This window comes from Hemitrygon akajei, chromosome 10, assembly GCF_048418815.1.
Source record: "Hemitrygon akajei chromosome 10, sHemAka1.3, whole genome shotgun sequence".
In the NCBI taxonomy this organism is placed as follows: domain Eukaryota; kingdom Metazoa; phylum Chordata; class Chondrichthyes; order Myliobatiformes; family Dasyatidae; genus Hemitrygon; species Hemitrygon akajei.
Genome location: NC_133133.1, coordinates 148,380,652 through 148,407,139, shown reverse-complemented (window position 1 = coordinate 148,407,139; position 26,488 = coordinate 148,380,652). Strand labels below are relative to the sequence as shown.

The 26,488-nt window shown below is 40.0% G+C and overlaps 1 protein-coding gene across 4 annotated transcripts in view; it reads right to left on the bottom strand.

Annotated features, from left to right (window-relative positions):
• LOC140734792 (protein kinase C and casein kinase substrate in neurons protein 2-like) overlaps positions 1-26,488 on the bottom strand; it is a 117,080-nt gene that overhangs the window by 37,806 nt on the left and 52,786 nt on the right. For 3 of the 4 annotated variants that reach the window (XM_073059311.1, XM_073059313.1, XM_073059312.1), the window contains exons 2-3: positions 10,690-10,788; positions 183-339 (exon numbers count right to left, since the gene is read on the bottom strand). In XM_073059311.1, the coding sequence (XP_072915412.1) occupies positions 183-339; positions 10,690-10,740 (208 nt within the window). In that variant the 5' untranslated portion in view covers positions 10,741-10,788. The remainder of the gene's footprint in view (positions 1-182; positions 340-10,689; positions 10,789-26,488) is intronic. The other variant, XM_073059314.1, reaches the window with a different exon arrangement.

Here is a 26,488-nt window from a genome sequence, read left to right as displayed (position 1 = left end):
CCAACTTTCTGCACTGTTTCAGCTAATTTGCATGGTTTAGCCCAATATATACTAGTATAAATAAGCTTCAAAAACAAATTTTCATCCAAGAGATATGAAAGTACAATTGATTCAATGCACAAATAAAACTCTTTCTATTCCTCCCGATGGAAATGATGACAAATTGGGAATTCTATATTTACCTTTCTCCAATAGCTGTTTCCATCTCTTGGCCCATTCTGTAAGCTGTTGAGCATAACCCTTCTCTATACGAGCTCGTTCATGGAGGCAATTCATAAGGTCATTACAGAGTCTGTGGCCATCATCGATGCGCTTTACAGAGCGCTTATAGTTCCCAACCTAGACAGCAAGGGGCAAAATAAATGAATATTGTTTAGTAACAATGTTTCTCTGCAAATTATTATGTGAATACATTTAGCACTTTAAAGGTAAAACAAAGCACAAGGAATGCTCAGATTGTCAGGCAGCATCTGTGGAGAGTGTTCTACCTCTCTCTCTCTCGCTTAACATAAACTCATATCACAGATGCTGCCCAACCTGCAGTAGTAACAATCTGCCTCTGAATCAGAAGGCTGTAGAAACATGCCTCATTAGTGTAGTACTGAGAAAATACTGTTAATAATAAGGTCTCAGCTAAACAGTATGTTAATAGTTCCTTTGGTCCAACTGGCCCACGTCAACTAAGATGCCCCATCCAAGCTCGTCCCATTTGCCAGTATTTGGCCCATAACCTGCTAAACCTGCTTACCTATCCAACTTGAAACAATAAACCAACACTTTGGCTTTATATATGAGCATAACAGATTCAATTTCATTTATGAGTAAGGGAATTCTGCATTTTATAGCCAGCAATTCCAAAACAAACTAAATCATCTGATTGGCTTTGATGTTCATGAAATTTTTAGCACAAGTTACCTGTTCTTTAAAATAGCAATGGGCAAATGAGGATGAAAGCCAATTCTATTCCATTTTGGGAAATAATAATATTTTGAATGTAGTAAAAAGTGCCAATCTATTACAAATGAACATGACAGAAAGATCTTTATAATAAATTTTACATCAATTTACTTTAAATCTAGTTTTATAAAACCATTCACTTTACATGAATGCAAATTATAAGTGAAACTTGCCTCTGAATAACTGCAGATGCTGGTTACCTAAAATAAAATCGAAGTGCTGGAATTGTTTATCAGTTCAGCATTAATATAGAGAACTACAGAGTTGATGTTTCAGGTCTGTGACTTTTCAGAACTGACGTCAGAAAACAAATATGTTTTAAGTTGTGGGGATGGTGAGAGGGAGGGAGAGAGGAGAATAAATTGGAATGTCTGTGTTAGGATAGAGACAGAAATGCTCCCAGGAATACAATGCTTTCAGAGCTGTCTAGTGATCCACCTCCCACAAGTCCAGCGCCTAAAATTGTAAGGAGGCAAATCACAATAGTTGGAACATTGAGGGAAGAAAAAATGCTAGCAATACCCAGATCAAGCAGAGAGAAACAAGAAATTAATGTTACAGGTGGATGATCTTAAATTCAACAATCATATTAGTGACTTTAAGCATGTGATTTTATTTTTCTATCCAACTCTGACTACTTTTCTTTGGCCTCCTGAGCTATTCCAAGGAAGCCCAAAATAAATTCAAGGAACACAACTTAATTTTCCATCAAGTTTTGTTGCAGCACTAAGGACTCATCATTGACTTCAGCAGTTTCAGATAACCAACTTTTCTTGCTCGTGCCAGAACATTAACTCTAAGGTCATCCATCTACAAGACTAATTCAATTTCTTAAAAACAAATTGCAGTGAGCTAAAGCATAGAAATAAACCACTTGCCCAAATAAATTTGCACCATCAACTGCTGTGTTCATACAATTATAATGCCGGCATGTTATTTATATTTTTGTCTGTTTATTTATTTAGAGATACAGCACAGGACCTTCAGACTCTTCTGGCTCAATGATCGACGCCACCCAATTACACCCATAAGGCCAACTAACCTACTAACCTGTTCATCTTTGGAATATGGAAGGAAACCGGAGCACCCAGAGGAAACTCACACAGTCACACAGAGAACATCTCCTTACAGACAGCAGTGGAATTGTACCCGAATTGCTGGTGCTTAATAGCATTATGCTAACTGCTACACTACAGTGACACCTTTCTAAATTCCATTTCTAATTGCCCTCAACTATGAACCAGCCCCAATAGCATTTAATTACTTTAACAACCCTGATGTTAACTTTGTTTCTCTCTCCACAAAATGTTGCCTAACTTGCTGTGTCTTTCTAACTTTTTCCATTTTTCCCTAGATGTAATGCTGACTAAAATGTGCAGGTCAATATTGTGAATATGGTTAGGCTAAACTTTGCTTGCTCTGTTCAGATGAAAATAATTTCAGCTTACTGGACAACTGATGATTAAGAAGATGTTTCAACACAGTTGTCACTGAGACTTACTATTGCCTCTGTGGGCTGCCAACAAGAACAGCTGTTTGTCTTTATCTCAAGGATTGGGAATAATGAATCCAGACAGCAGACAAGAATCCAAAAAGATCTAACTGGCGTATGGTATTCTCAATACTTAGCAATTACTGCAATCTGCGTGTTTACATAGGCACATACTGACAGAATTGCAACTAAATTTGGCTTCATTGGTTATTTTTATGAAGTTTCACATGATGGTAAAAAAGCAAAACTACCAATTATAGCCACCAACTACATAAACAGACCAACTCTATTATGAAAAATGGACAAAGAACTAAAAGTGGATTAGAAAGATGTTTTTAGCATAAGCACTTTATAGTCACATGTAGATAAACTGCCAGAACAATATGAAGATTAAATATTTGCAGAGCAAAATTAAGGGACATGAAGCCCACATATGCATCAAGTCAAATGTCATGCAAATTAAGTGCAACCTAGCCTGCTACCAGATGTGCTGAAGGCTCAAGTGGAAGGATCAAACTGTGTTGTTTGAAATTTTGTTGATCAAACATGTAAGGATTGATTGGGCAACAACATTGTCATGGTGCCAAAAGCATACTAACTATCCAACTTTACAGGAACCATAAGGTAATTATCAAACAAAGTGATATTAGGATTGTGCTATAAGACAGAAACATGAACAAAACAGAAGCTGAATTCATTTGCCAAGGAGTTCATCAAGCTGGAACTGTTATACACATATGAGCATATATATAGCTACTGTGCCTAAGACTTTATCACAGTACTGTAGTAATTTTATGTATTACACTGTACTACTGCCATAAAATAAACCAAATTTCATGACATATGTGAGTGATGATAAACCCGACTCTGATATGGACCCAGAGTGGGAAGGGGGCAGAGAGAGGGGAATCATGGTTGGAAAAAGCGGAAGAGAGAAGGGGGGGGGGGGGGAAGCACCTAAAAGACATTCTGAAAAGATCACTAAACCAATTATTTGCCATCAAATAATCTTGCCTGGTGTCTTAAGACCAGGTGTGTCTAAACCCACACCACCCCCTGCCACTGGCACTCCTTCTCTGCCACCTATCCCACATGCCTCCCGAGGCACTTTATCCTCACCGCTCCCAACATCCTTTGCTCCCATCAGATTTACAAGCTGACTCTCCGCTCCATGTTGATAAATACAGTACTGTGCACAGAAAAGGCCAATATCATCTAACTGCGAATCAGAAGTGTTTTTATTCATCTACCAATTTGGCAGGAAGTCATCACCCAAAATATTTTAGGCCACCACAGTGGAAACTGAGATGATAGTTTGACTAAAATGTGCCACAGAGGATTAAAAAACTCCAAATACAGTATTCAAACTTCATTAACAATAGTAAACTCTAAAGAAGTGGTTAATTTAAAGTGGTGGGTTTGATGCAAATGGGTACAACCAGAAAACCTCCACAGTGGAGGGCTAGGGTAGAAAATTCCAAAGATTCACCACCCTCTAGTGAAGAAATGTATCCTTATTTCAATTCAAAACAGCCTACCCATTATTATGAAATTCTGCTCACTGGCCCTACCCGTCTCAGGCTGGGGAAAAATACTCACCGTTCAGCCTACTTGCTTTCGTTGTTCATGGCACTGAGCACTGTCAGAATTTCATATTATAGTAGTATGAGACATTGATAAGTGCACACTTAGACATAGTGAGCAGTTCCATTCTTCTAGCCATAGGAATGATGTCATTAAGTTAGAAAAGGTGTAGAAAAAATTCACAAGGATATTGCAAGGACAAGATGGTTTAACTTATAAGAAAATGGATAGTTTGGCACTGTTTTCTCTGGAGTGTAGAAAACTGAGGGTGACCTTAGAGAGGCTTATAAAATCAGGGCAACCTTACAGAGGTTTATAAAAGCATGAGGAGCATATACAAGGTAAATGGTCAATCTTTTTCCAGGGTAAGAGTGTCTAAACCTACAGGGCATTGGGTTAATGAAGAGAGGGGAATCTTAAAAAGGGATCTGAGGGTCCGGTTTCTCCACACAGAGGGTGGTGGGTGTATGGAATGAGCTGCCAGAGGCAGTGGTAGAGATGAGTATAACGACAACATTTAAACAGCTGCATGGATAGGAAAGGTTTACAGAAAAGTAACTGACTGAAGGCAAATGGAACGAAGGTAATCAATTTGGTTGGTATAGACGAGCTAGGCTGAAAGGCCCATTTCTGTGTTGTATAACTATGACTATGTAATCTCTCCTCCTAGAGCGAATCTGTTATCTCAGAAAAAATTTCAGTGAGTTTTTGCCACAGTCTTTATCGGCAACTACATCTTTTTTTTTATGTACAAAGATCAAAATTGTACAGAGAGCCCAACATCATGAACTTATGGACAGCAGCACTATCCAATTGCTTGCCTTTTAATAAATACTTTTCTGTTAATTGCAATATGGATAACATATTTTGCATTTTATATTCAATTTCCCACTCAGATTGTTCAATGTTCACTTGAAGCATCTTTACACACTCTTCCTATTCATAATCACATCTAACTTAATATCGTCAGACAACTTGGAAATATGACATTTTGTCCACTCAGCTAAATCCTTGATACAGATCTGTTCATTCCCACTCTACTTTCTGTCCAACAACCAAATCTTAATCCATATGTAAAGAAGCACTCTAAAGGCAGAATGATGCAACTGTGGCTGACAAGTGCAGTCAAAACCAACATAAAATCAAAAGAGGATGGATATAATATAGCAAAAAACTAGTGGGAAGTAAGAGGATTTGGAAGCTTTTAAAATCCAACAGAGGGCAACTAAAAAAAAAGCCATAAGGAGGGAAAAGATGAAATATGAAGGTAAGTTAGCCAATAATATCAAAAGAGGATACCAATATTCTTTTCAGATATATAAAGAGTAAAAGAGAGGCGAGAATAGATATTGGACCACTGAAAAATGACACTGGAGAGGTAATAATGGGGAACAAGGAAATGGCAGACAAACTGAATAAGTATTTTGTATCAGTCTTCACTGTGGAAGATACTAGCAGTATGCTGGACATTCAAGAGTGTTAGGGAAAAGAAATGAGTACAGTTGCTTCACCAGGGAGAAGATGCTTGAGAAGCTGAAGGATCTGAAGGTAAATAAGATACTTGGACCAGGTGGGCTACACCCCAGGGTTCTGAAATAAGTAGCCAATGAGATTGTGGAGGCAGTGCAATGATTTTTCAAGAATCACTAGATTCTGGTATGGTCCCTGAGGTCCAGAAAATTGCAAACTCCACTTTTCAAGAAGAGAGGGAAAAACCTTTCCTGACAAATCTGTTAGAATACTTTGAGGAAATAACAAGCAGAGTAGACAAAGGAGAAACAGTGGATGTTGTACACTTGGATTTTCAGAAGGCCTTTGACAAGGTGCCACATATGAGGCTGCTTAGCAAGATAAGAGCCTATAGTATTACAGGAAAGATACTAGCATGGATACAGCATTGGCTGATTGGCAGGAGACAAACAGTGGGAATAAACATAGCTTTTTCTGATTGGTTGTTGGTGACTAGTGGTGTCCACAGGGGTCGGTGTACGGAATTGATGGCTTTGTGGCCAAGTTTCCAGCCAAAACGAAAATAGTTGGAAAGGCAGGTAGTGCTGAGGAAGCAGGGAGGCTACAGAAGGACTTAAGACAGATTAAGCAAATGGGCAAGGAAGTGACAGATGGGATACAGTGTCAGGAAATGTATGGTCATGCACATTGGTAGAAGGAATAAGAGCGTAAGTTATTTTATAAACAGGGTGAAAATTCAAAAATCCGAGGTGTAAAGGGACTTGGGAGTCCTCCTGCAGGATTCCCTAACGGTTAACTTAACAGGTTGAGTTGGTGGTGAGAAAGGCAAAAGCAATGTTAGCATTCTTTTTGAAAGGACTAGAATAAAAAACAAGGATATAATGCTGAGGCTTTGAGGCACTGGTGAGACCTCACTTGGAGAAGTGAGAGGAGTTTTGGGCCCCTTAGCTAAGAAAGGATGTGTTTACATTGGAGAGGGTTCAAAGGAAGCTCACGAAAGTGATCCCGGGAATGAAAGAGTCATTGTATGATGATCATTTGATGGCTCTGGACTGGTACTCACTGGAATGCAGAAGAATGAGGGGAATCTCACTGAAACCTATGGAATGTTGATAGGCCTAGAAAGAGTGGATTTGGACAGGATACTTCCTCTTGTGGGGACTCTAGGACCAGAGAGCACAACCTCAGAACAGAGGGACATCCATTTAGAATGGAGATGAGTGGGTGGTGAACTTGTGGAATTTGTTGCCACAGGTGACTGTGTTGGCCAAATCATTGGGTGTATTTTATTTTTTATTGATATACAGTGCGGAATAGGCCCTTTGAGCTGTGCCGCCCAGCAACTTCAGCCTGATCACAGGACAATTTACTATGGACAATTAACCTATCTACTGAGAGGGGGAAACCAGAGACCCAGAGGAAACCCGTGTGGTCATGGGGAGAATGGATAAACTCCTTACTGGCAGTGGCAGGAACTGAACCTGGTCTTTGGTACTGTAAAAGTATTGTGCTAACCACTATGCCACCATGTTACAGGGCAGAGATTGATAGACTCTTGATAAGTCAGAGCGTGAAAGGTTACAGGGAGAAGGCAGGAGAATGAGATTGAGAGGGAAATGGATCAGCCATGATGAAACAACAGAGCACACTAGATGAGCCGAACCACCTAATTCTGCTCCCATGTTTTATAGGCTTTATAGTCTTATCTATGTATCATCTCAAATTCTACTTGCTGTATCCTTGTTGATCAACAGCCTTTATGGGACATTATCCAAAAGCCTTCTAGAAATTTTATGCTCTAGCTTTAAAAGCATCTAACCTGTTACATCATTACCCTAATACACAATTTTATATGCATCAATATGATGAAGTCTAATTTTTCTTGTTCCATGAGTATGGGCCTGACCTATTCAATCTTTCTTCATTAGACAACTTATTTATTCTAGGAATTAATGCAACTTGCTTTTTTTTGGCTTTACTTCAAAAACAAATACATCCTTACTTTAAAAAAAGAGGAACCAACATTATACTCAGAATTCCACTTAAAATTCTGAAATTCTGAAATCCTGTATAGGGCTTTTCATGTTTTGCATATCTTCCCTCAAACTAATAGAGTCAATAAATCTAAATTTATTTGTTATAACCAGTAACAAAAATTAGAATGCACTCAATTCATTAATGACAATTAAGAAAGCAAGAGACATATTCTTCATTGGTCTGGCTTACATGTGAAGAGAGACCTACAGCAAGATGCTTGACTTGTGATTGCTCTCTGAAATGGCCTAACAACTGTAAGGACAATAAATGCAGGTCATGTCTATGACCACTTCCTAGCGCACTCGAACCGGCTCACAAATAGCCAGTGCGCAGGCACAAAGGCCAGGTCCGTAACAAAGGGAAAAAGCCTGCAGGGGTTTGTGAGTACGTGTCCCTTACAGCATCCGCGCCCGGGGAGGGCGGGATGAGGGAGGCTTTAAAGCAAGGCTGTGAAGTTCGAATAAAATCATCTTTAATTGCAATTTACTGACTCCGTGTCGTTATTTTAGTGCTGCGTGTAGCACACCGCTACAATTGGTCCAAACGATTTTTGGACCGGAGATGACCGACGCCACATCTGTTCATGCGGTTTCGTTGAAACTGCCAAGCTTCTGGACGCTGCGACCTCACCTATGGTTCCAGCAAGCAGAAGCCCACTTCCACGTTCGGCAGATAACCTCAGAGGACACCCGTTGCTACTACGTGGTGAGCTCCCTCGACCAGGACACAGCGGCCCAGGTTGCGGAGTTCATACAGTCTCCCCCGGCGGACGGCAAGTACACGGAATTCAAAGCCCTGCTCCTAAGGACTTTCGGACTCTCACGGCGCGAGCGGGCTGCCCGCTTACTGCACCTGGATGGCTTGGGAGACAGACCTCCATCAGCTTTAATGAATGAGATGCTGTCTATGGCCAGCCTTTTGGGGACACAGCTGCACCACACCACTGCCTACCACCCACAGTCGAACAGACTAGTGGAGCGTTTCCACCATCACCTAAAGTCGGCTCTCATGGCCCGTCTGCGAGGAGCTAACTGGGTGGACGAGCTTCCCTGGGTCCTACTTGGCATCCACACGGCGCCCAAAGACGATCTGCACGCCTCGTCGGCCGAGTTGGTGTACGGCGCACCCCTGGTCGTCCCCGGGGAGTTCATACCAGCCCCAAGGGGGCAAGAGGAAGAACCCGCAGCAGTCCTGGGCAGACTACGCGAGAGGCTCGGTGACCTGGCCCCCATACCCACTTTGCAGTATGGGCAGAACCCGACCTGCGTACCCAAAGACCTGCAGAACTGTAAGTTTGTGTTTGTACGACGGGGCGGGCATCGGCCATTGCTGCAACGGCCCTACGAGGGGCCGTTTACGGTGCTCAGGAACAACGGGTCCACGTTCGTGCTGGACGTTGGGGGGAGAGAGGAGGTTTTCACGGTGGACCGACTCAAACTGGCCCATGTGGACATGGCGCAACCGGTCGAGTTTCCGGCACCGCGGCGCAGAGGCCGACCTCCCAAACAGGGTCCGGCCCAGACTGTGGACGTTGGGGGGTTCTGGGGGGGGGGGGGGGGTTATGTGGCGACCCACTTCCTAGCGCACTCGAACCGGCTCACAATTAGCCAGCGTGCAGGCACAAAGGCCAGGTCCGCAACAAAGGGAAAAAGCCTGCGGGGGTTTGTGAGTACATGTCCCTTAGAGCATCCGCGCCTGGGGAGGGCGGGATGAGGGAGGCTTTGGAGCGAGGCTGTGAAGTTCGAATAAAATCATCTTTAATTGCAGTTTACCGACTCCGTGTCGTTATTTTAGCGCTGCGTGTAGCACACCACTACAGTAAGGACAATAAATGCAGGCCATATCTATGATACTCGCACAAAGTTAACAGCTTTTCAGTTACAAAGATACTGCAAAATATCTAACAACTGTGATGAATCAAAAGTCTGTTAGCTACTTTTTCATAACAGATTTTACTTCTTTTACTTTTTCCTGTAACTACTAAAAACCAATCTGACATATTGGTACTGTTGGACTAGAAGATTTTCCAAACAAAGGTTTTTTAAAAATTATTGCTCCAGGACATTTTAATTTAAAAAAAAAGTTATTAGGCAGTACTATAATACAATTAAAAATGTCAATGAACTAGGTTGTCTTAAAGGAAATGTAGGAACCAGTGCTCTGGTGAGTACAAAGGAAGTACCACAAACATTCCATGTTGAGCCAGATAAAGAATCATTGAAAAATCAGATATAGGAAATCACTGGAGTTTTTTTAATGTAAACTTATTATTCAAATCAGAACATCTCTGTACAATTTGCAGACTTAGCAAAATGTTCTCTTTACATACTGTCAATATTTTTCCCCAAAAGTCTAAATGCTTTTTGATGCATACAGTTTGGTACAATATCTAACATAATCTTAAGTATTGATAGCAACTTTACTTGATCCATTTGTTCATTGCTAACTACATATTTTTTTCTGTTATTCATAATACATTCTGCTCACAAATAACAAATTTTGCTAAGAATGATTTTGCCCAGAATAAATATACCATCTTAATGCTTCTAGCTGAAAATACCCAAATAATCCATTAAAATCAACAGTATTGTAATATTTAAGAAGTTAATTATGGAATATGACAGGTTCAAAAGATTATAGCATGTGTGCAAGCTTGGAAGCACCCAAGAAAGAGATCGGAGTTGAGTTAACTCAGTTTGTGGACTAATTTTATGAATACCAGGAATTACACAGAAGGGAGTGGAGTGCCATAGTTAGAGTGTATATTGTTCATAGCATAACCATTGATATAAGAACTACTTCAATAACAAGAAGTGATCAAATCTGAAAACACAGGGTGCAACTATATAAACACAACCCACTCTCTACTGGGTCAGCAGTGGCAATATTACATAGTCAGAAGCCATTGACACAAATGGTCTGGAAACTGACCAACATGTTCCACACAGGTATGGGCTATAAGCAATTAAGAATTGTTGATCAGATATTACTGATTAACAAGGGGTGAGTGTATTATCAAGTACTGGTATTTGCATTTGTGAGTTTATAATCGTGGAAAATATTTGTATATTTGTGATACATATTCAGCCAACTGATTCAAGAAAGATCAAAACATAGGAAAAAAATACAAAGCAACAGTTCAACCATACCTCCCAGAAGCTGTCACTGGGTGCTTCATTAACTGAATCATCATATGACATGATTGTGTTGATATTATTCTTGCAGATCAACTGGCAGTTAGAAATCTTCTAAAATTGAAAACAAAGTGGAAAAATGTATGTTAATAGAAATGTCACATGAAGTAACAATACCATTAGCTTTCTAGCATAATTGTGATGTAGAACGTGTTTTCATATTGAAATTTCTTTATTGAATTAGTGGGACAATTCTGCATGCCATTTAAATAGATGAATAAATTCAATCTAAAATATTAAATTTATAGGATATAACATTTGAGTGTACATGTAGGATTGTCATAACTATAGAAAAGATTTCCTAAAATGCAAGAGAATTTCTGCCAGTAACTTATATCAGTGTTAAAGCTGTACATTAGTATGGAGTCAGTCAAAGAGCAGATGAAGCCCAAATCATTTGAGCACGTCTGGTGTGAAAAGTGAAACTAGAGGAGAAAGATGATATGATTTAATGGGAGTGCTCCATGACAAGTTTGAACTGTGAAATACTTCCAATTCAAAAAGGCATATGATCTCAGCAAAACTACAAGCTAGAATAACAACAGTTGAAAAGGTTCCCAATTTAAAAGCAACACAAATGAAAGATTTACACAATGTTGAAGGTGATTAGCAGCATGAAGAGTAAACATATTGTGCTGGTCAGGGCATGTCTTAAAAACTTGATCGACTTGTTTTTGAGGAGTTGATGAAAATGCTTGATGAAGGTAAGGCAGTGGATGTTGTTGTCTATGTTGTCTTCATTAAGGCATAACAAGGCTGATCCAAAAGGTTAAGGCACTTGAAAATGTACAGGTTTTTAGATTGCATTCAAAATTTGTTTAGCCATTGGAAACATAATAGAGGTGGAAGAGTGTTGTTCTAACTGGAGATCAGTGACCCACGGTGTTCTGCAGGGATCAGTACAAGGATCTCTAATTTGGACAAAAATATTGGTGGACTGATTAGTAAGTTTACAGATGACACAATAATTGGAGTTACAGTTGTCTTAGGAGCTGCTGGATTTGACCAATTGGAAATATGGGCAGAGAAACGGCAGATGAGTTTAATCAGTGCAAGTGTGAGGTGTACAGTAAATGGCTGGATCCTTTGGTACAGTGATATACAGGGGGATCCTGGGGTGCAAATCCACAGCTCCCTGAAAGTGTCAACACAGGTAGGTTGTGTGGTAAATAATGCATTACTTGCCTTTATTGGTTTGGACAAGTCATACTGCAGCTGTATAAAAATTTAGTTAGGTCACATTTAGAGTACTTGCATGTATTGTATTCCTAGTTGCTGCATTAGAGAAAGCATTATGGAGGCTTTGGAGAGAATGCAAAAAAAAACACAACATCGGGAAGTTGCCTGTATTAGCGACTGTTAGCTACATGGAGAGTGTGAATAGACTTCCCTGAAGCATTGAACGTTGATGGGTTACCTGACAGGAGATTATAATATTATGAGAGGCATAGGGTGGATATTCAGAGTCTTTTTCTCAGGGTTGAAATGTCAAATACAAAAGGGTATAGATTCAAGGTGGTGGGAAGGAAAGTTTCAAGAAGATTTGTGAGGATTTTTTAAAAATGTGCAGAAAGTGGGAAGAGGCTGGAATACACTGTCAGGGGAGGCAATGGAAGCAGATATGTAGGCAAAACTTAAGAGGCATTTAAACAGGTATGTGAACAGGCACAAGGTCAGAATGATACAGACCAAGTTCAATTTCAATTGGCAACACAGCTGGCATAAATTTTGTAGGCTGAAGGACGTGCTCCTGTATTGTACATGTTCTATGTTCTAAATATTCCACTGGTGTGAATAGCTGGATTTTCCATTATTTTAAAATCATAGTAAGCTAATAATTAGTGCATAGTCATGAATATTAGTACATGTTATTGCTACTTTATGGTTCTCCTGTGTATCTCCACGCATTGAGGCTCAATGTACCTGTCTTCAGTAGTTGCCGTATGCTACACCTTGACAATTCAGAGCGGAATTTTTTGGAAAATATGTTTCAAGGTCAAACTGCTGAGATTATAATCTAAATGCAGAGGCCTTGACAAAGAAGGTTTCATCGAGAAAGCTGAGTGATAATCAGATAATACCTATGCTTTTCTTTTAAACCTAGTAATAACATGAAATGGCAGTCAGTGGAATGGAATGCTCCTTCTGTGAAATGTGGGAGATCAGGGAGAGGTCAAGCATTCCTAACAACTATGTCCAGCTGTAGTTCCTCTCAGACCACATGGGAAGCATACTAGAATCACAAAGTGTTTTATGAGCTTCAGTTAAATGGTCACCAAAGATACAATAATATAGTAGGCTGTATACTAAGAAGGGAAGGAAGATAGTGCTGGTTCCCCGAGTGGCTATTTTCCTCTCTAATTGGTATACCACTTTGGGGAGAAATTGCCTCTGAGGATAGTAACACCCAAAGCAGTATCACCAGAACTGGCTTTGTTGTACAGAAGGAAAGACAAAATCTGGAGTGGTGGTGGTGATAGGAACTTGACAGTCAAGGGGGACATAGGCACTTCTGTGTCTCACAGTGAGTCTCAAGGGTGGCTCATTGTCTCCCTGGTGCCAGAGTCTCAGAGTGGGTGTGGAGCATTCTGAAATGGGAGAGAGAGCAAATAGCATTTTACATTGGTACTAATGACACACAAGAAAGAGAGAGAAAGTCCTGCACAGAGAATTGTGAGTTTGATTCAAAATTTAAAAAAGGACTTCTAGGACTGGAATCTCAAGATTACCTCCTGTGTCATGTACTAATGAGTACAGGAATAGGAAGACAGAGGAATTGAATGGCTAAGGAGGTGGCAATGCAAGGCAGGGGTTCTTAACCTTTTTTATGGCATGGACCCATATGGCAGACTGCTGAAGCCTGTAGAACCCTTCTCAGAATAAAGTATTAAATATATAAAAATACACTGGATTACAAAAGAAACCAATTATATTGAAATAGTTATCAAAATATAAAAACAAATTTGCTTCTTTATTAATGTATTAAAAAACAAGTTTTATGGAATCCCAGGTTAAGACCCCTGGCTTAAGGTGTCTGGATCATTGGGATCTCTTCTGGGCTAGAGGTGAAATACATATATTAGAAAGAAGATAGGGAAAGAGCAGGGTCATTCAGATGATTCTCTACTTAACTAGGAATTTGGTAATGTGAAAGGAGGAAAAAAAGGTCAGGAATTGTTTCTTTTAATAGTGCTAATTTAGACCATATTCTACTGTGTTAAATTTTCAAGCAGGTTTGTTCTATGACATCTGTAAACACTTCAGCAGAGCAAAGTATTTGAACTGAAAGCCAATTATCATCAGGCGTACTCACAAACCAATTCCTGAAGCATACTGCTATCATTTTCACACCAAAATGGCCAATGTTTATCACGCCTGACAACAAACTTTTGACATAAATCAACAAAATACATCTCATAGCTTCCTTGTTAATGATTCAAAACTATGCTGTCATACAAGTAAGCACAAACAATTAGGCGGCATCACTTACTCAAATGCACAATGTGCGTTGAAAATCAGCTACCAACATATCCATGCCTGGGCAAATGGATAAGCAGTTCAACCCCTTTATCCATACTTCTGTGATAAAAGGGGCATCTAGAGCTATTAGAATCAAAACCATCAGGCACTAAACCTGTGAAAACCTAATCTGAAACTTGTCCTCCATTAGTAGTTTATGATGCCAGCTGGAACGAAGCCAGTCTTCTGAGCAGATAACACGAGGGAAGGAAGATTTCAATAAGCAAAACAGGATCTGGGAGACATAGATTATGAGCAGCTGCTCAAGGGGAAAACAGCTGATAAGCAAATAAGTTAAGGCAAGACAGTTAGTATATCCCTCGAGTGTAAAAGAAAATTGGAAGTCCTACAAAGAGAATTGTGAGTTTGATTCAAAATTAAAAACAGAACTTCTAGGATTGTAATCTCAGGATTACTTCCTGTGTCATGTTCTGATGAGTAAAGGAATAAACCAGATAGAACAGTTGAATATGTGGCTAAGGAGCTGGTGGTGCAAGGTTTAAGGCAGGGTTCTTGACCTTTTTATGCCACCTGACCCTTTTGGTATAATTCCAATTTCTTATTCCTGAGATACATTTCCTTTTCTCTGATCAAACCAATATCCTTTATTAAACAAGAGTCCTGAAAGAGGCAGTGAACATATCTGATAAAATTTATGCTGCAGTTTGAGAGACAGAAACAACAACTGGATGCACTGATTGATATTACAGTGGAGTAAGGTTAACTACAGAGGCATGAGAGAGGAAATGGCCAAAGTAGATTGGAAGGGGACATCAGTAGGGATGGCAGCAATGGCAGAAGTTTCTGGGAGTAATTTGGAAGATGCAGGATCATTTCTTCCCAAAGAAGTAATATTTTAAAGGGAGGATGAGGCAATCATGGTTGACAAGGGAAGTCAAAGACATAAGAAAAGCAAAAGAGAGAGGTTACAATATTGCAGAATATAGTGGGAAGCTACAGGATTGGGAAGCTTTTAAAAACCAACAGAAGATAACTAAAAAAGCAATAAGGAGAGAAAAGATGAAATGTGAAGGTAAGCTAGTCAACAATATAAAAGAGTATACTGAAAGCTTTTCAGTTATAAAAATAGTAATAAAGAGGCAAGTATGGACATTGGACCACTGGAAAACCATTCTGGACTTTAAGGTGGCTTCTGGACTTCAAGACTTTAACAAGGTGCCACACATGAACTGCTAAACAAGATGGCTGCTCATAATATTACAGGAAATGTATTAACATGGACAGAAGATTGGCTAACTTTTACAGGGCAATGAGTGGGAATAAAAGGGGGTCTCCTCTGGTTGCCTGCCAGAAACTAGTACTGTTGTTCACGGTTTGGTGTTGGGTCTGCTATTTTTCACATTATATGTTAATGATCAGGATGACAGAATTAATAGTTTTGCGGCAAAGCTTGCAGAAAATACAAAGATTGGTAGAGGGGCAGGTAATGTTGTGGAAACAAGGAGTCTGTAACAGAGCTTGGTCAGGTTGGGAGAATGGGCAAAGTGGTAGAAGTATTACAGCATAAATATATGGTCAAGCACCTTGGTAGAAGGAACTATTACTATTTTCTGAATAGGGAGAGAATTCAAAAATTAGAGCTATCAGATGGAATATGAGGTGAGTCTCCTCCAATCTGAATTAGGTTAAGCCTTCAATGTTTGGGTAGCCTTCAACTTAATGGCATGAACATCAACTTTCCCAGCTTCCAGTAATTTCTCTTCCCCTGCTCCTCTTTCTCCATTCACCATTCTGGTTGTCCTCTCATCCCTTCTCCTCACATGCCCATTATCTCCCTCTAGTTCCCCCCTTTCCCCTTCTTCCATGGTTCACTGTCCTCTCCTATTAGATTCCTCCTTCAGCCTCTTAACACCTCCTCCTATCCCCTCTCAGATTCTTAATTCACACCCCCGCATACTTCTCCCCACACCTGGTCTCTTGTACTTCTTTCTCTCTCCAACTTTCGTATTCTGGCTTCCTCCCTCTTCCTTTTCAGTCCACATGAAGGGTTGCAACTTGAAATGTCAATAGTTTATTCCCCTGAACAGATGCCTTCTGACTTGCTGTGCATTACTCAAGATTCCCAGCATCTGCAGAATCTTTTGTGTTTTTTTTGTATATACCTGATCTACCTAGTTACTCCTGACCAGCTAACACTTACTTAAGCATTTCTTTCTGATGTACAATTACACCATTCTGGAAATGTGCTGGGGTTCATTTTCACACCCTACCCAGAAGGGCATGATCCAAAAGTTCGCAATGATTGGGTACAGTACTGCTAAATTTGTTCGTTTTGAATCTGTTTTATGTCCCCACCCAAGGATTCTATAATTAATTCATTAATAGCTTTGAATCAAGAGTTTCACTTGGTCATATACCTAAAATAGCATTGAATGTACAGCATGGTAAGTCAGCACTCAATCTGCAGGTTTATTATAATAAACATCGGTTTGAGTACAAGTTTTTCTAATGACTAACATGCAAACGAAAGGAGTGGCTAAGTTTTCCTTCAAACTGTATTAGTTAAAAGACAATTGCCTAAAAGACTGAAATTTTAATTGATATGCAAGATCACTGAGGTGTTCTTTTGTACCATCAACAGTATTTGAAAAAAGACTACAGAAAGAACATAGTAGTCTTCAAATAGTTATCTATACCAGTAAGTCCGTTTACCAGTAAATAATTTTTATGAAATGAAACCCAACCAAAGCAACACACACAAAATGCTGGAGGAACAGCAGGTCAAGTAGCATGGTAGCATCGGTGTTCAGGCAGCATCTACGGAAATAAACAGTCAATCGTCTCGGGAAGAAACCCTTCTTCAGGATTGGTAGGGAGAAATCGCCAGAATAAAAAGGTGAGTGGAGGGGAAGGAGGATAGCTGGAAGGTGATAGGTGAAGCCAGGTAGGTTATCAAGATAAACGACGGGGAGGGGAAGTAATCTGATGGGAGAGTGGACCATAGGAGAAAGGTAAGGAGGAAGGGACCTGGGGAAAGGTGACAGACAGGTGAGAGAAGGCAACAGACCAGAGTGGAGAATAGAAGGAATGGAATACAATGTGCTGCTCCTCCTTCCTGAGAGTGGCCTCAAAGTGGCACAAGAGAAGGCCATGGACCAACATGTTAGAACAGGAATAGGAATTAAAATGTCTGGGAAGTTCTGCTTTTGGTGGATCAAATGGAGGTACTCAACAAGGCAGTGCCCCAATTTACGATGGGTCTCACCAATGTAGAAAAAGTTGCACTGGTGGAGATGAGTAGTAGGTAAGGACAAGAGGAATTCTGTTACAGTTAAGGCAACGGGAAGATGGGGTGAGCGGATATTCTGGAAATGGAGATGTTGGATGAGGGTAGCATCATAGATAATATAACCATCTGAATTTCATGCTCATTTTAAGCAATTTCTTCATTCCACTCAAAATAGTAACTTCCTCCCAAGCTTCTATAATCACCAAAGGGTCAAGAGAATTCTACTTAAAGAGTGCCTGAGGGATGGGATCCTATTGACTGCTGAACTTCACTTTCTAATACGGTTTCAATATACCTTCTGTAAGATTTTGTACAGTAAGTGCAAAGGTCTTAGGCACATGTAAAAAATTCTGTAAAGCAAAGATGCTTTCAAAAATAATGAAATGAATGGTTTCCAGGGGTTTTTTCCGTTTCTAGCCCTGTCGCACATAATCACCTTTTTTTTTACCTACTACGTACGATTCAGCATTCCATGTTTGGTACAGGAAGGGCATTAGACATTTTGAAGATCTCTTCATTGATAATCGCTTCGCTTCTTTTCAGCAGCTCTCCGTTAAGTTCAACCTGCCTAACGCTCACTTTTTCAGATATCTCCAAATCCGACACTTTACTGCTCCTTTAATTCCTAACTTTCCTGAAATGCCTGCGAAAAATGCTATGGACCTATTTCTCTCCATTAATCCACTAGGTAAAGGTTTAATTTCAATTATCCAAGATAAACTAGCAGCCTTACGACGGGCCCCTGTGGATAAAATTAAAATGGCCTGGGAGCAGGATTTAAATATCTCCTTATCCGAGGAGAGCTGGGATTCAGTTCTCAAATCGGTTAACTCAACCTCCCTTTGTGCTCGCCATTGCCTCTTACAGTTTAAGATTGTTCATAGAGCCCATATGTCTAAATCTAAACTATCTCGATTCTACCCTGGCATTAGTCCACTCTGTGATAAATGCAAGAGGGGCGTGGCCTCTCTCATCCACATGTACTGGTTCTGTCCTAGTTTGGAGAAATTCTGGAAAGATGTCTTCACTACATTATCGGGTATTCTGAATCAGCACCTAGAACCTAACCCCTTAATTGCTCTGTTCGGTTTTTGGGGCGAGACAGATTTATGTCTGGGTCCGACCAAATGCCGAATACTATCCTTTGCCTCTCTCCTGGTGAGACGCTTGATCCTCCTTAGATGGAGAGATGTTGCCCCGCCCACTCATGCGCAATGGCTTAATGACATTATGGCCTGCTTGGACCTCGAAAAAATTCATTATTCAGTTCTTAATTCGGATCTAAAGTTCCATAAGGTCTGGGGACCTTTTATCGAGTACTTTCATAACCTTCCTCTTGACTAGGGTTTTTTTTTTCTTTTTTCTTCTTCTTTTCGGTCCCTTGCTTTCAGCTCCCTTTTTTCTGGTAGTAGGCATTATTACCCTCTGTTACTAAGTGTATTCACAGTCTGGGAGTTTGACTGTCCGGACTTATACTCTTTATACTGTGTGGTGGTTGGTCTGGAGTTGTTGTTTTTTTCTTGTGTTGTGGGGCTTGGGGAGGACACTAAACTCACTTGTCTTTAATTTAGGTGCTTTTTTGTTAAATTCTCTTCCTTTGTAGCATATTGTTATTGTATGCTTAATCTTGCACTGTATTAATGCTCCCCATTGGGATTTGGGGTTTTTAATTTTGTAAAATGTTTTGAAAAACTAATAAAAAAACAATAAATAAATAAATAAATAATGAAATGAAAAGTTTATAAATATTAAAATATACTAAAAAGAGCAGTAAACAATGAAAAAATAACAATCAAATCAATATTTGGTGTGACCACCCATTGCCTTTAGAATTGCACTAATTCTCTTAGGTACACTGTCATGCAGTTTTATAACAAACTCAGCTGGTAGCTTGTGCTAAGCTTCTTGGAGAACTTGCCACAGTTCTTCTGTAGACTTTGGCAGTCTCCCTTGTTTCTGTCTCTCCAGGTAATCCCAGACAGCCTCAATGAAATTGAGATCAGGGCTCTGTGGAGGCCATACCATCTGTTGCAGAACCCCTTGTTCCTCTTTTCACTGAAGGTAGTTCCTTATGACTTTGGCCGTGTGTTTGGGGCCATTGTCCTGCTGCAGAATGAAGCTGGGATGATCAGATGCCTCCCTGATGGTACTGTGTGATGGCTGAGAATCTGCTTGTACCTCTCAGCATTGAGTATCCATTAATTCTAACCAGATGACCAACTCTATTTGGAGAAATGCAGCCTCAGTCCTGCAAGGAATTTCACTGTGCTTCACTGTTGGCTGCAGACACTGATCCATGTAGTGCTCTCTAGATTTTCAACAAAGTACCCCTAGTTTAAGCCAAAAATTTCTAAATTTTGACTTGTCAATCCAGAATACTTACTGCCATTGTTCAATACCCCAGTCCTTGTGTTGTTGTGCTCAGGCGAGTCAACAGTCTTGGCTTTTTCAGAGGAATGGCTTTTTGGTAGCAACTCCTCCATGAACCCATTTCTGACAAGACTACTCTGGATTGTACAGGGTGTACTTTGGTTCTAGTGGTTTCTGTAAGTTCAGAGCTGATCGCAGTGCTGGACTTCTGATTTAGAAGGGCCATCAGTTTGATGCACTATTTCAGTGGCCAACCACTGAAATTTCCGGTCCTCAACCTTGTCTGTTTCTTTGTGCTTCTTCAGAAGAGCTTGAACAGCACATCGTGAAACCCGTCTGCCAAAAAGTTTCCATTTGGGTGAGACCTTGATGATGCAGAATAACCACTGTGTTTTGTTGCTATGCTTGCTATTGCCATGGTGTAAGAACTAATGATTTGAAAGTTGAACTGTCACATGTGCCACACCCTCGCCTTTTAGTTAGGTTGTTCTTTGCCCAGTTTGATTACTTCTGCACCTGTTTCTGTTTTAGTTAATCAGTTTAGTTCATTCAACTCATTATGTCATTGATCATTAGAACCTGTTTGTTAACTTTGTTTAATCATGCACTCATTCTACCTACAAAATAATCAAGTTTTGTAGGTATCAAATAATCAACTTTCTTTGATGAAATACAAAAATTTCTCTAACATTTAATTTTTTGGAAAATGAATGTTTAGAAATCTAAAATTGTTCTTTTCTACTAACACACTCATGCAGAAGACAAAAAATAAACATCTAAAACAAAATTTGTATTAAAAACTTGGGATGCCTAAGACTTTTGCACAGTACTGTAAAATCCACATTAACTAATTTTGAACAAAAATACAATAAAGCAACTTCTCAACTTGAATTCAATGAATAAAACATTAGAAAACCATAATACAAGTTATCAAATATAATGCATTTTTGCTCCCCTTGTAATTACTGAATTTTGTCCTTACTATGAAAATTGGATACATAATACTCATTGAGTAAATTGCCCATTTCTTGACTAACCATCTGGACCAATTTTTGTAGGGCCCTACATTCTTTCTAATTTTTTTTCAAAATACATCCACTCCAACCATCTAGTTTAAATCTTTACCCATTGCACTATTAATCCTTACTCTTTGCATTGTGAGGAACCACTTGCTCAAAGTGTTGTGCAGATAGTCAAGTTATACCCCTATGCACCACTCTTCCCTATGGTTTCTTAACTTGTCTATCAATGACTATCAAATCTCTCATACCAGTTTCCCTCTTCCAAGGATCCTGTAAAGGTATCTATCCTACAAAATAGTCAAATAATCAAGGAACTTCTGCCCCTGAACATTTCCAAATATATCAGGCTTTCCCTAATGACATAGCAACTATAAAACTTCTTGCAAGCAGACTGCATATTTGTAAGATTCACACATTGGCCTTCAACCTGCCTGGTTTGCAGTCAACATCATGCCCCACTATGTGTAAAATAATTTTACGAAATGCAGAACATCACTGAGCAAGTAACATTATATGGCTCTCTAGAGCTCCCCAAAATTACTGAAGAAACAAGCACACATTGTTCTTCTCATTATATGAAGGCAGAGATCGACACTTTCGGCATCAAAGTTGGGAATCACCCAGAGTTTTGTGCTTCTATCATCTGGAGTAAACTGGAGATAAATAGACATGTTTCAATCACTTTGAAACTGCCCAGTCAGTTCTCAATAATTGTTTCTGTTTCATAAACATAGTAACTTCCATAAAAATCAGCCCTCATAATGTAAGTAAAATAATTTTACTGATTTTTTTTTAAAGATCCTTAACGAATAGACTAATGAAAACTCTTCTCATGGAAGAATTGAATTATATACAGCTTATGGTCACTGCACCTGGTACATAACAGAACCTCTGAAATGATAACACCATAGAATTTAAAGTGGCTAACCCTCTGATGAAGACTGGCTAATAGACCTGCAGGTTCCTCCTCCTGAAGGCAATAATTAGCTCCTTGATCTTGCTAACATTCAGAGGTTGCCGTTGTGGCACCATGCAGCCAGATTTTCAATCTCCCTCATACTGATTCATCACCAACTTTGATTTGGCCAACAGTGGTGTTGTCAGAAAACTTAAATATGGCATTACAGCTGTGCTTAACCTTAGTCATAAGTACATAAGCAGGCAGATAATCACATAGCCTTGTGGTGCACCTGTGCTGTTGATGATTGTACAGGTGAATGTTGCCAATCCACACTAACAGGCTCTTGCAAGTAAGGAAATCAAGGATCTAATTGCACAAGGAAGAATTGAGGCCAAGGTCTTGAAGCTTATTGATTAGTTTTAAGGGGATGGTGGCATTAAATATCGAGCTGTAGTCAATAAAAGAGCATTTTGATGTATGCATCTTTGCTGTCCAGATGTTCCAGGGTTGAGTGGAGAGCCAATGAGAGGTTAAATATCTTAATGAACACTCTAGCCAGTTGATCAGTGCAGGTTTTTAGTACCTGACCAGGTCCCCCATTTGGTCTGGTGCTTTTTGTGGGTTTACCCTCCTGAAGACTGCTCGCATGTCGGCCTCAGAGACAGAAATCACAGGATCATTGGGGGTTATGGAAGATCAGGATGGTTCCTCCATGTTTTGATGATGAGCCCAGAAGACATAGAGCTCATCTTGAAGTGAAGCCCTGTTGTCACCTATGTCACTTGATTTAACTTTATAAGGTGTGCTCATATTCAAGCCCTGCCACAACTGCCGAGCATCCTTTACGGATTCAAGTTTAGCCTGGAATTGCCACTTTGCCCATGAGATGGCTTTCCAGAGATTGTACCTGGATTCTTGAAAATTTCTTGCAGACTTGAATGCTTCTGATCTTCTCTTCAGCAGATTGTGGAATCTCATGATTCATCCAAGGCTTCTGGAGAAGATTCTAAATGATTTTGTGGGGATACACTCATCTACAATTGTTTTAATATAGTCTGTGACAACCATGAGTCCTTGACTACAGCCCAATCCACCAAAGCAATTCCATAGCTGCTCCCCTGCCCCCTGCAACAATGTTTTTGTTGTCGTAATCTCTGGAGCTTTGTTCTTTAGCCTCTGCCTGTAGGCAGGTAGGAAAAGGACTGCCAAGTGATCCAATTTACTGAAATGCAAAATGGGTATGGAATGGTATGGATTCCTGTTGGGACTTCTGATACTACAGATTATTTGCAGATGGTAATCGGGCAAGGTTTTCTTCAATTGTGCCTGGTTAAGTCCTTGATTATGATTTGAAATGCACTGGAGACGGCATCATGCAGTATCTGAAGTGCGTGATTATAGTCAGCTGCTAGTGGTATGGTATGTGGTATGTAAACTGCGGTTAGGATTCTGGAGGAGAATACCTTAGATAAATAAAACAGATGGCATTTGACTGTTAGGTGTTCAAGCTTAGGGGAACAAGAATCAAGAATTAGACTAGACTACCACATTGGAGCACCACCAAGAGTTTATCATGAAACACACAATTCCACCTTTTGCCTTTTCTGAATCAGCAGTTTGATCAGCAATCTGTGAACTGAGAAGCCTTCTGGTCTGATCATTGTATCTGAGTGCTGAGACAAAGCCATATCTTGCTCAGACATAGGACGCAACAATCTCTCTCATTTGAATTGAATTGACTTTATTTTTACATCCTTTACATACATGAGTAAAAATCTTTACATTGCGTCTCCATCTAAATGTGCAATCATAGTAATTTATAATAAATAGAACAGTCAATGTAATGTAGAGTCCACTCCGATCTGCACAAGTTCATCAGTCTGATGGCCTGGTGGAAGCAGCCTGTTGGTCCTGGCTTTTATGCTGTGGTACCGCTTCCCGGATGGTAGCAGCTGGAATAGGTTGTGGTTGGGATGGCTTAGGTCCCCATTGATCCTATGGGTCCTTCTTACACACCTGTCCTTGTAAATTTTCCTCTGATACAGCAATCTGGCCCTCAGCTCCTCAATTTTATTCTCCAACGACGCTGGAGTCCCCACCCCTCCTGCTTAGCTTCTGGCTAATTCCATTCAAAGGCGCTGTACCTGCCTGGTCTGCCGAACCTTTCAGACAATCGTGAAATTTGTAGACCATTAAGCTGATTTAAAAGTACATTGCTAGAGGGAAATTACATGCTGCAGACTACAGTGAGAGCAATTTGAAAGAACAGTTAGAAGCACTGTATGTAGCCCACAGAATGTCGGCATGGTTCATTTGCATCATCTTGCCTTAATAGACAATTAGATCCAATCTGTGAAAGTTTAACAAACTTTTTTCTAACATGATTGGAACAAGGGTTCATGAATCTTTTTGAAAAGTTATCCCTGTATATCAGGGTTAAGATCATACACTGTGGTGCCTGTCTCTACCAGTACTGGAAAACAGAGGCTTCGCAACTCCAAAATGTACATATTGCTTGTAAAATCAGTTCAATGTCATTTAACATTTTGATGAATGTGAAAGTTCACAGTTCAATATATAAATAAAAACAAATGCCAACTTTGGTACATTCCTGGTTGAACTTAGTCGACAATAATAATGATTTTCAAATGTTGATAATTACAAATACTTTGGGAATTATATTGCAAGTTCCCCTGAAAAATTATATACATGTGGTACTAGTGTTTTTTAGGATCTTGATAAAGGGCACTATCCAGAATTCAACAAATGAATCATGCAGCAGACATCCTGATCACAAGTTCTCAGAGATGCTAAGAGCTATTTATATCCAAAAAACCTACAAAGAATCTGATGCACTATCAATAACTCTCTCTGAGACGTAAAGGCGAGATATCGGCTTTTATTGACTGGAAGAAGGAACAAGCAGTGGTTGACCACCATACTACATCCTGGAGACAGAGAGGCCGGGCTCAGACCTCAATCGCCTATATACCGGGGTCTGTCAGACCCCTGTATAAAGGTGATTGAGGTCTGAGCCCGGCCTCTCTGTCTCCAGGATGTAGTATGGTGGTCAACCACTGCTTGTTCTTCCTTCCAGTCAATAAAATTGATGCACTATCAATAACTCTCTCTGAAACGTAAAGGCGAGATATCGTCTTTTATTGACTGGAAGAAGGAACAAGCAGTGATTGGCCACCATACTACATCCTGGAGACAGAGAGGCCGGGCTCAGACCTCAATCACCTTTATACAGGGGTCTGTGGGAGAAGCCACAGGAGCAGTCAGCAGGGGGTGTGTCCAGACAGGTATATTTAGTTCACCACAGAATCACAGACAAAGAACCTGCAGATGCTGGAAATCCAAGTAACACCTACAAAATACTGGAGGAACCCAGCAGGCCAGGCAGTGTCTATGGAAAGAACAGTTGACGTTTCAGCCAGAGACCCTTCAGCAGGACAAAAAAAAATCAGCTCATCTTTCTATACTAGATGATACTGCACCTAACAAAGACAACTGAAACTGCAGCATATGTCCCACTGAAGTGGACAATCTGAAGCATTACTCACATCCACAGTTTTAATTATGTCCATATGTAATATTTTAACAAGATTATACTGTATACTGTGTGTTGGCGCGTGGCCTAGTGGGCAAGGCATCAGACTAGTAACCTGAAGGTCACTGGTTCGAGCCTCAGCTGAGGCAGCGTGTTTGTCTCCTTGAGCAAGGCACTTAACAACACATTGCTCTGCGACGTCACCGGTGCCAAGCTGCATGGGTCCTAGTGCCCTTCCCTTGGACATCGGTGGCGTGGAGAGGGGAAGGCCTGCAGCTTGGGCAACTGCCGGTCTCCCATACAACCCTGCCCAGGCCTGCACCCTGGAAACTCCAGGTGCAGATCCATGGTCTCTCGAGACCAACGGATGCCACCACCACCACTGTATACTGAAGCAAATTTGTACACATCCTCAACTTAACTAAACACAAAATGGCTAAATATTGCACTTTCTTAATCTGAAAGCAATAAGTTACAACAAAGTACGTATTACTTAAGACACCATCAACTTCACAAAGGAACATCTGTGATCTTTCATTTTCCATATTTACAAATACAATACAAAATAATCACAATGACAAAAAATATACTTTCCTGTTTAGATTGCCCAGTTTTACCCTTTTTAAAGAAAGATCTTATACATACATAGCTGAAGAGTTTCCCCTAAAATTAGAAAATTAATTGTGCATAAAGTGTGAAGAATTGGTGCCTTTCTGATTAACCCTTTCTAAAATCATTTGAGCTTTTAAGCGTCAAGTCTAATACAGTGCAGAATTTATACTTCATATCCATCTCAAGTCATGTTCCAGATCCAAGTATTAAAGTTTAAGACCATTTCTGGCCTTAAAATTTAATGCTTAGTGTTAAACAGTTGAACTCACTTTTAACGGTTTATTTTGTTGAAATCAAGATATTTTGCAATGTGCGAAATAGATAAACCGGAAAATTGAGTGGAGTGGTGGCAAGTGAAAAGTGCAAGAGAATGCAGACTGGGTCATCTAATACTGGCCCACCATACATAGAAGGGACATTAAAAACATTGACATCAAGAGAGATCTTCATAATTCTCTAAAAATTGTAGGAAAGAAAGAAATTTCTATGTTTGCCTTCATAGGCAGAGATATTGAATATAAAAGTTG